Source organism: Aulonocara stuartgranti, assembly GCF_965226115.1.
Source record: "Aulonocara stuartgranti genome assembly, chromosome: 11".
In the NCBI taxonomy this organism is placed as follows: domain Eukaryota; kingdom Metazoa; phylum Chordata; class Actinopteri; order Cichliformes; family Cichlidae; genus Aulonocara; species Aulonocara stuartgranti.
Window position 1 is genome coordinate 13679861 of NC_138947.1, and position 10065 is coordinate 13689925.

General features: G+C 39.4%; 1 protein-coding gene across 1 annotated transcript; it reads left to right on the forward strand.

The window, feature by feature from the left end:
* The first annotated feature begins 3707 nt into the window (after positions 1-3707).
* rpl18 (ribosomal protein L18) lies at positions 3708-10016 on the forward strand. Its single transcript, XM_082552081.1, has 7 exons — positions 3708-3811; positions 4408-4494; positions 4606-4713; positions 5813-5911; positions 6061-6184; positions 7990-8059; positions 9892-10016. The coding sequence occupies exons 1-7, from the start codon at positions 3809-3811 to the stop codon at positions 9965-9967; spliced, it is 567 nt and encodes a 188-aa protein (XP_082408207.1). The 5' UTR covers positions 3708-3808; the 3' UTR covers positions 9968-10016.
* The last annotated feature ends 49 nt before the right edge of the window (positions 10017-10065 follow it).

Genomic DNA, 10065 nt, shown 5'->3' on the forward strand with positions numbered 1-10065 from the left:
AATTGAATACAGGCTGCTGTTGTGATTTGCTGTCATTGTAATCTGGAGCTTCACTGTTACAAACACTGAAGACAAATTCAAGCAGAAGATGAATAGAATTTTTAACAAACTAAAATAATTAAGTAGATCAGCTCCTTGGCCGCAACTCCCGATATACCAGCAGAGTGATTCAGAAAGTTAAAATGAACCGCTTAAATCGTTAGATTTAAGCTACAATAACTAAGTTTTTTGTTTAAGATAATCGACTATGTGTACGTTAGCATATGCTACTTCCGGTGCGGAAACTCTTGTGAGAAGCTTTGTTTCCGGTCCAAAACAAGTTAAGCAAATGAATGAATCAAGCGGCGATTTACATTTCTACAGATGTCTTGGGCATTTACCCAATATATCTGTAAATGATGTTCATCGACTTGTCGATGTTTTTCCTCCGCCTCAGGGCAAAAGAGAAAAGGGATTCAAATGTTATATTTCTCAGCTGTCCCTCCTTTATCGCGGGTGTTAGGTTCTAAAAATAACCAGCGATAGGTGAAATCAAGTGGCCAATTTTATTTTTTGACAGTGCAAAACGTTTCGTGGACATCGTGGACATACAGTACTGCACTTCAGAGTCACACTGCTATCAATCGATGCAGCGATTCTGTACTGTACAGGAGAGACGTCCCGGAGGAGATCGTCTGCAGCGATCAGGACGCAGGACACAATGTGACGTAAAAAAAAAATAAGCATGCAAACTTGCACTAAAAAATCTGCGAAACAGCGAGGTGAAAGGTGAACCGCGTTATTAGCGAGGGACCACTGTGATTTTTAAGGTAAGTCACAACATACACTTCGTAAATACTAATGTATAGAAACCGTTACCAGCAATCATTCATTTTTTGTGTGGCTTTTTTTCAGGGTTTGTTAACGTGCTGTGTAGGTGTGTACTTGACTAACTGATCTCGACATTATGGGGGAAACATCTGGCTTGGCTATTCTTCACCTGCAGTTTGAATGCTGAACATTTGTCTGGTTAAATCATAAGACCAGTCACTATACAGAGATGTGCTTCTGAATGTGGACGATGTGTCTTCTGCTGCAGTAATGCAGTTCTGCTTGTGTTGAGTGATGTAAACAACTGATCGATCTAAACTCTTTAATTTTTTATGACACAACAGTTGTGAGTGTTCCCACCTTCTCCTCTTTGTAACTTAACGCGAACTTTCCGTTTTCGAGTTTTGGACATGATTTTGGAGTATATCTTCGCAGTAGCGATTGACCGCAGGGTAAAGCTACCGGAAATGTACAACCCCACATCCGGTCTCAAACCAGGAAGTTAGCATTTTCTCGTGCACAGGGTCTATCGAATATATTTGGGGAAAGGGAAAGTGGAACGAAATTTTAAATACAAAACTGTGTGCCGTTATTTATTTGTTTTTGAAGAGCAAAATAACTTGAGCCCTGTCAAAGGTCGTTGCCATGGACACGCGGTGGCAAACAGCTGAAAGCCTCGTTTAAACCTTCTTTGCTTGTCTCGTCAGTGTGTTTTCTTCCGTCAAAACCTAACAAGCTCTTCAACTGCAAACAGCAAGAGACTTTATTGAACGTTAAATTTCGTGTCTAGAAAGGATTTCTTTTGTTTAAGGTAAAGAAAAAAGTTAGTTTTTTTTACAATGACCCAAAGGTTCAACTACCAAAGAAATCCACTAAACATTGGCGCTCCTCGCTGGGGTGGTCCGCTTTACAATGAGCTCAACGCCCTCCGAAGAGCAAACCAAGACCTCAGCGAGAGCGCATACATGCTGAGGAGACGTCTAAATGGTCTCTTGGAAGAAAGGCAACGCTACATCCACTGGGATCTTTTTGTAAAGTATAAAAACGAAACAGAGCAGAAATACAAGGAACTTGAAGAACGTTACAAACAACTGGAAGCAGAAATGAAAACAGCGGAGGAGCAGAAGCAAGAAATGGAAAATCCAAAAGATGCAAGTGTAAAAGTGAAGCCAGACAAAGAGGCCCAGAGTCAGAAAGGTGTGGAGGAAATGCTGGAACACCAGCAGGAGTGTAAACACATGAAAGAGGAGCCTAAAGATGAGGAGGAACAATTGGAGCAACTTAAGAATAACTACAAAGTACTTCTGCAGAATTATACAAACTTGATGGAGTTGCATGGGCAGAGAAAATGTTGTGAGCAAGAGACAGACACTACAAAAGACCAGAAAAAGCAAGAGAAGCAAGAACAAATGGAAGTCGAAGAGAAAGAGAAGCAAGAAAAGAAGGAAAGAGGTAAATGGAGATTGTTTAGGAAGTTTTTTGCTGAAAGGGGCATTGAGGAGGCTGCTGAACTTCAAGATAGATACGAGACCTTCTGACCTCCTTTCACCACCTTCCTCTGTTACGACCCTCACCTGCAGACCCCATACATCCTTCTCCACACCCTCAACCTTCCTGCTTTCATCTCTTCACCTCCACTCACCCAGCCCCTCTCCTCCACCTGCAGGGAGGTGTCCCGTGTTAATGTAATTAAAAGCATCATATAGAATTCTGCTCAGCATGTCTGTTTCTCTGTGTAAGTTACTTTGGTTGATTAACATGAGTTTTTAGTTTGTCACATTAAAGAACAAAGTGGGAAAATACATTGTACAGATACACAAACAGTTTGGTTTAACTGTGTTTCTGTGTATAAAATGATCTCATCATGTTAATGTCTATTAATTTAATAACATTATATGTTCTACTTCACTTCCAACTTTACCAAAATATGAAATACTAAAGTTTATTTTCCGCTATTGAATCAAAACAAGCGAAATTTTCACCATCAATAAATTTGGCTTATCTCAAATTTGCAGCTTACTAACTCAAACATCTGGGAATGTGTTTGAGATCATAACCTGTTGACTTCTGGGTGTTGTTGTTTTTTTTCTTTTTAAACATAGTATTTGAATGAATACTTAGTGTACACCACCACTTCCTTCGGTGCTCCCTGGGCATACACTGTGCGATTTTTTTTTTTTGGCCCATTTTGAGCCGATTTTTCAGTCGTGCGACCGTTTTGGGCTGTTAATCCTCCAATATGCATAGATCAAACATCATTATCACAACAAGAACCACTTGAGAGATCAGCATAGAAAAGCGGGGTAGTAATAAAACGGCACTGTAAATGTCAAAACCCCCAGGCAGAGATCTGAGAGGAATAAAGAGGTCAGGGAGCAATAAAACATTAAAATTCAAATATGATGTCGCCTTTTTTACATTTTGGCGACACCCTGTGGCCTCAGCTTCATTTGCAGAATGCATGGTGTAGCGATGTAGCATGGAAAACGCAAGACACATTACCGGGTATGAATGCCTGGTAAAAACGAAGGCTATTATAATTTTAATAATGAGGTCACGTAAAATTTTCCACTTAACTAACCAAAACAATTTGTTCATATGCTAAATATAAATCATGCTCCTGTTGCTAAACCATTTCTGATACAAAATGTAATCTAAACAATTCATTTTTAAAGCTCTGTGATATAAAACTACTTTTTGGGTGAAATTCCGTGTTTATTTTCAAAATACCTGATAAAAAAAATAATCCTTCTAGTATTTTACTCAATGTACTAATTTGCTTAAATACTTATAACTAAATTAAACCAAAAAGATGCGAAAAGGTGAACTCGAGAAATGCTCATTTTCTGTTTCTACCACTGGGGGCGCCATCCCATATCATCCGAGCTGTTGGGGCAGGAAACGCATGCTCTCTAACCAATCAGGCGCCTGAGATCTAAGCGCACAGCTTATCGCGAGACCTCGGGTCTTCCTTTTCCCTTTTCGCTCTGAGTCCAAGATGGTAGGTCCTGCTAACAGAATTTCTAAAACACGATAGTCAGACTATCCGCGGTCATCCTCTGAATTAAACCACCTGATGTTTTAGATGAAAACATTTACACGTTATAAACATACTTTATGTCCGAGTCGTGCTAAGATTTCGTGTGATTTGACTTTATAATTCACATTAGCCTATATTCTTGGGAGCCGACACCGGTGGTAGCTTTACGCCTTCAAGTTGAGAATAAGTCAGATTTACAATGGGTTAAAGATGCTATATATTATCACAGGTCACTGTTTATTTTTGTCCCAAATTTAACGTATGTGTCGTAAGATCAGAAGTTTCCTTATTTGACGCTATATGCATGTTTGCTATGCCGTTCAGAGTTAGCGGTTAGCTGCAGAGTGTCAACGTGTGTATCGGCCGCTGTTATGTGGATGAGTATGAGCTATGTAGTGTGTAATATCCCTCTTAAATGTATTCTATTTTGTTTTCGGTGTTATATATTTAATTTTAAAGATAAACAGTTGAGGGTTAGATGTATGAGGTGTTCTTGGTCAAGATTATGTTTTTCTTACCTGATTAATATATGAATCTGCTTCTAATCAATTTTCCAGGGAGTCGACATCAGGCACAACAAGGACCGTAAGGTGCACAGGAAGGAGCCAAAGAGCCAGGATATCTATCTGAGGCTCCTGGTCAAGGTAAGATTAATTTCTAGGTGTGTGAAGTTTGAAATGGTAGCTTGTGCATTTTAACTATTGAACAGTCTGAAACCCGTAATCCTGACATTCCTGGTGTTTTGCCTTTAACAGTTGTACAGGTTCTTGGCCCGCCGCTCCAATGCTCCCTTCAACAGGGTCGTCCTGAGGAGGCTGTTCATGAGCAGAACCAACAGGCCTCCCATTGCTGTCTCCCGCCTGGTAGGTCTTTCTTCCTCTCACTTTGATTTTCACACATGTATCCTCCTGTTTGCTTTTACTATGGTGTCCAGGTTAATTGGTTAGTCTTCAGCATCCCTGGCCTAATGTACCGAACTGTGCAGTGAACCTAAAATAAAGCTGGAAGAGGGCTATCAGGGCTTCTCTAAGGTTTCTTCTTATGAGAGATGCACTAATTGCAGTTTACTGATTCAGATTTCCAATTTTTTGAGTGTATTTCCTTTCTAAGGACTACAATTGACAGCATATACTAACAAAATGAATTCTTTAAGGAAGAAGTTACTCTTATAATAAAAGAGGCTCACTTTACAGTTTCGCCCAAGCTGCAGAAAGTTACAGGATCTCTCGTTTAAACAAATGAAACAATGGATGGAAAGAGGTAGAAAATTTTAATGGAAAATGAGTTGCTGTATGCCTACTGTTACCTGACAGATTTGATCACATCAATCAAAGCAGGTTCAGCAGATTTGTGTAAGAAGACAAATGCCGGATACTGGAATAATAATGTTGCTCATTGCCATAATTTTCCTCTTAACTGCTTTGACCCTTTGCGCATACTGAAGCTGCTGACTGGTGGCTGTCTCTGAGCTTTGGATTGCTTTAGTTCTAGATGCTTTACGTTTGAGTTTCTTTAAAATGTCTGTGTTTAGGTTTTGATTAGATTTGGTTTTCCTGGTATGAACATTCCTGACATAAGTGGACAACTTGTTGTTTTCGCTCAGTGTGAAACCCACACTCGCAGTATGTCCGGTATAGCTGTGAGTGTGTGAGTGCAACTTCTTTTCTGCAGCACCGTGCATGTGTTGCGCATTCATGAAATGGTAAGCTTCGTGGTAATGGTAAATCGGTCATGTAGGAGGCTGGTTGTTGGAACCAGAATGTTGGAAAGTTGGCTGATTGTGCGCCCTGGATCGGTGCATCTCTGCTACTCTTTCAATTTAGTTTTTAATGCGTCTTTAGAGATTCTGTAAAACAAATGACTGGATTTTTATTTTAGTACTCCCTGTTATCAGTTCTATAATCACACATTGATTTTCCTCAATTTCTTCTTCTTTTTTGTTTGTTTATTTTTTTCCCCTAGATCCGTAAAATGAAGCTTCCCGGCCGTGAGAACAAAATCGCTGTCGTCGTGGGAACAGTCACTGATGATGTCAGGATTCAGGATATCCCCAAGCTCAAGGTAGGTCTTACATTTAAGAAAAAACAGTTCAACTTCACTCCCACCCCCACCAGAAAATACATTTACTAACTGCTTCTTCAACATTGTAAAGGTGGCTTAAAAAAAAAAAATCTCAAATCAGACCTCACCTCTTGCTTGCTGTCCCACAGATTTGTGCTCTGAGGGTGACTGATGGTGCCCGCCGTAGGATCCTGAAGGCAGGAGGTCAGGTGATGACCTTCGACCAGCTGGCTTTGGCTTCTCCCAAAGGACATGGCACGGTGCTGCTGTCAGGTAACTGAACATATTGAGTTGGAGATCCTATTTTTGAAACGAGCTGTTTCCACCAGATGCCCTAGAAACTGGCCAATAAGGAAGATGTACCAGATAACAGCTTAAGTGTGCAGTTTGCTGAAGCTGTAGTGGTTGAGCTTCATTGGCTATTTGGAGGCTAAGAACACACTGCAATAGATGAGGATTGTACATCAAACAACTATGTATTTTTCTGCTTTCAATGGCAGTCAATATCTTACTTCTGCACAAGAGAACACTGTCTTAGCCTATCTGAAACCACATAAGATTTTTTCACCTGACTTTTTTTTGAGGGAATGTTCAGTCATTATTGTCATTAGAGATAACCAAGCATTAAAATATACTCATTTAAATATTGGTACAACCAAAAAATTGGCAAATAACACCAATAATCACATGCAATAAGAACTGATGACTGGGTTGAAGTTCAGTATTTTTCCAGAGCAGATTGCTTGTTTCTAATTTTTTTTTTTTTTTTAATTGTTTGAGAATGTTAAGTTTTTATTAGTTTCTGTGTTAGCTTTATACTTGATTATTAGGTGGATATTGTATGCTCAAGGTACAATATTTAGGATAATCATTAACAGGTTTTAAGTAGTAGAATTGAAACTGGTAGAATCACAGTCTTGAAGACATCCAAAGTCTCGTTAGGCAAGCTGTGATTTACACAGTTCACCAAACCAACGAATACTAAAACTAAGGACGTGTCCTCTTGTTATTTTATTACAGTTTTCTAACTTCAAACAATCACGTTAGTTCAGTTCACATGTAAATATTTAGTTTAGCTTAGGTAATTACATACTATAATGTTGCAGCATTGTGTTAAACATTTGTCATCTGCTTTTTTTTCTTCCTCAAATAGCCTCGATAATTACATTAAATAAGTGCAAATATTAGATTTTAGGGTCTGTTACACTCTTAAGGCTTTCACGGTCTTCTTGTTCCTTCAGGTGTTTAGTATATTTGGTAAGGATCTATCAGTGTGATATTTGACTCCTGATTCAAACAGCTTTATCTCGTATTGGCGGATCGATTCATTTGTGATTAATTTGTCACACCTCAGCACTGTTTGGTGCAGGTGGAGATAGCATAGCATGTAGGAAGCAAACAGCAGTTAGGACATCATATTCAGCATCAGCAGACATCTGAGGTCGGAGCATTATAACTTCAAAAAACTTGCAGTGGTGCTTCCCTAATATTTACAAATCTGGTCCGTACTAAAATGTGATTCTTGCACTTAAATGGTAAATGGACTGCATTTGTATAGAAGCTTTACTAGTCCCTAAGGACCCCAAAACGCTTTACACATTCAGTCACCCACCCATTCACACACTGGTGATGGGGCGCATTGACAGAGGCGAGGCTGCCGGACACTGGCGCCACTGGGCCCTCTGACCACCACCAGTAGGCAACGGGTGAAGTGTCTTTCCCAAGGACACAACGACCGAGACTGTCGGATCCAGGCCTCGAACCGGCAACCTTCCGATTACAAGACGAACTGCCAATTCTTGAGCCACGATCGCCCCTCAGCCACGATCGTGATTCTTGCACTTAATTTAATATCTGACATAAGGAAAAGGAAACAAATTATATACTTATTATTATTATTATTATTATTATTATTATACAAATTATATATATTTTTTAAAAGAATACTTGAACTAAATCAGAGTTGGAGTGATGTTTGATTGGAACTGGGTCCGGGTCTCCCATCAGTTATGACGTGTGTGTGTGTGTGTGTGTGTGTGTGTGTATATTTTAACCTTTAATATCGTCTTTTCCTCCAGGACCTCGTAAAGCCAGAGAGGTTTACAGGCACTTTGGAAAGGCTCCTGGAACCCCTCACAGCCACACCAAGTAAGTGTACATCTGATGTGAAGTTGCTGTTGTAAAAAAACTACTTTAGGGCTGTTCGATATAACAATATATATCGGATGACGATATAAAAACATCTATCGTTTCATTTTACGCTGTCATTTGTTTCGTGGTATCGCAAAATAAACTGTTTACTGCAATATTTTTTCATCGTTTTGATGGTCACTGTAGTGGCTATATTAATTTCTTAAAGTTCTCTCTTATATAACCACACTACAGACGGACGAGCGCCTCTTTTTAGTTGTCGTTAGCAACAACGACCATCGCGTATCCGCTTGTTTATTTTCCACATAAACGTTTCACAATAAAGCTCAAGATCCTGTTGAGACTCTTCAAAATAAACTGAATCACGTGAAAGAGTATGCAGTGTTTACGGATGAGAAGCAAAAAATAGCCGTCAGGTGCTAAAAAATAAACCTTAGACTCAAACGTTAGAACAGGCTTTTCCCTGCAGCACGCCGTGTAATAAATACTCACAAAGAAAACGGCGGCCGTTACAACTTATGACTGAAAATGTGTAGTTTCATGCATCGGTTAAAACAATGGACTCCAGGTACATGGCGCCCAGCTGGAAACACTTCACGAGTCGAGCTGCCAGAGATTCACAGAATTTACAGAAAATGTTAAAATTTTGTGATTTATATCGTTATCGGATGATAGATGTTTTATATCAGGATATGAGATTTTGGTCATATCGCACAGCCCTACTTAGCCTTTAACTAAAGCTGGTTATGTGCATGTACTCAGGACTGCGTTGAGAGAATCAGGGAGACCATTGTCCACACTTGCCTTAACTTGCCCTTTCTTGTCTGTAGCACACATAAGGAGATTATAAGCCTCATAGTTCTCTAAGCACTAATCAATGTTTAGTTTTAGCAGGAAGTGACATATTCAGAATGTCTGGACACAGTTTTGTGCTCTTGTGGTTAAGTTTTTGATGGTCATCATACTCACACAGCTGTGAGAAGCGCTTCCAATGCATGTTTGAAAACTGCTCAAGGGATTCTCAGTAGTCCACTGTTGCTTCATGCTTTAAATGCCCAGGAGTCCACAAAGGCCAGAATTAAATGATTTCCTTATTCTGGCATGCTTTTTTTTTTTTTTTTTTTTTTTTTTTAAAAGGGTTTACATTCAGACTTAGTAAATACACGTCCAGCTGTTTCTTGGGCTCGTCTCCTAGGACGAGATTACAAAAGCGAATTAGAAATCTCCGCCCTATTAAAAGCATGATTGAAGTGGTAACCACTTCAGTCATAATTAGTAAATAAATCTTACAGGTGGTAGACATGGTACATATCTCTTGATTTAATCAGTGTTTGATGTTTTTAAATACAATAGTTTTAAGGTTTGAGGAGTTCAGAGGTGGTGTTGGTTGTCAGTGTAGAACAATGTCTTTCACACATGTTAATAATGATGTTATAAAAAGACTCTTGAGCTAAATCAGAAGACACTTCTAAAGTACTTTACATGTTGATGAAACCTACCTTTAACAAGTAAAGACATGTGAGGCTGATGTAAGGTAATGATGAATTGATGGAAATGTGTTCCCAAACAAAATAAATTCCAGCACTTTGTCCCAAACAAATGAAGCTCTTAGGATGATGTATGATCCATCAACATAGCTGGATTGTGACTCACAGGATGATGTAAAGGCCCAGCCATGAAAGGCTTCATTCAAATACCTGCTTCGGTCTTTTCCCACTGGAAAAATAAGAGATCGATTTTTACCACTGACATTGAGTTCAAGGGACAAATGGAACTTAATCTTATGTGTTAGATATGCTAAATTTAAACCCTTTTGTGTCTTTCTCCAGGCCCTATGTCCGCTCCAAGGGCAGGAAGTTCGAGAGAGCCCGTGGTCGCAGAGCCAGCTGCGGCTACAAGAACTAATGCGTTTTTGTTTTCACTCTGCTACCAATAAAAGGCTGGTTGTACAAAATGTCTTCTGTGTTTTTGTTTGCCTGCTTGCTCTTCGCAAAATACACCCT

Bases quoted from the DNA above. Each gene is read 5' to 3' on its own strand.
- rpl18 (XM_082552081.1), top strand. The intron at 6,185-7,989 runs GTAACTGAACAT...CTTTTCCTCCAG, and splicing joins TGGCACGGTGCTGCTGTCAG to GACCTCGTAAAGCCAGAGAG. The intron at 8,060-9,891 runs GTAAGTGTACAT...GTCTTTCTCCAG, and splicing joins ACCCCTCACAGCCACACCAA to GCCCTATGTCCGCTCCAAGG.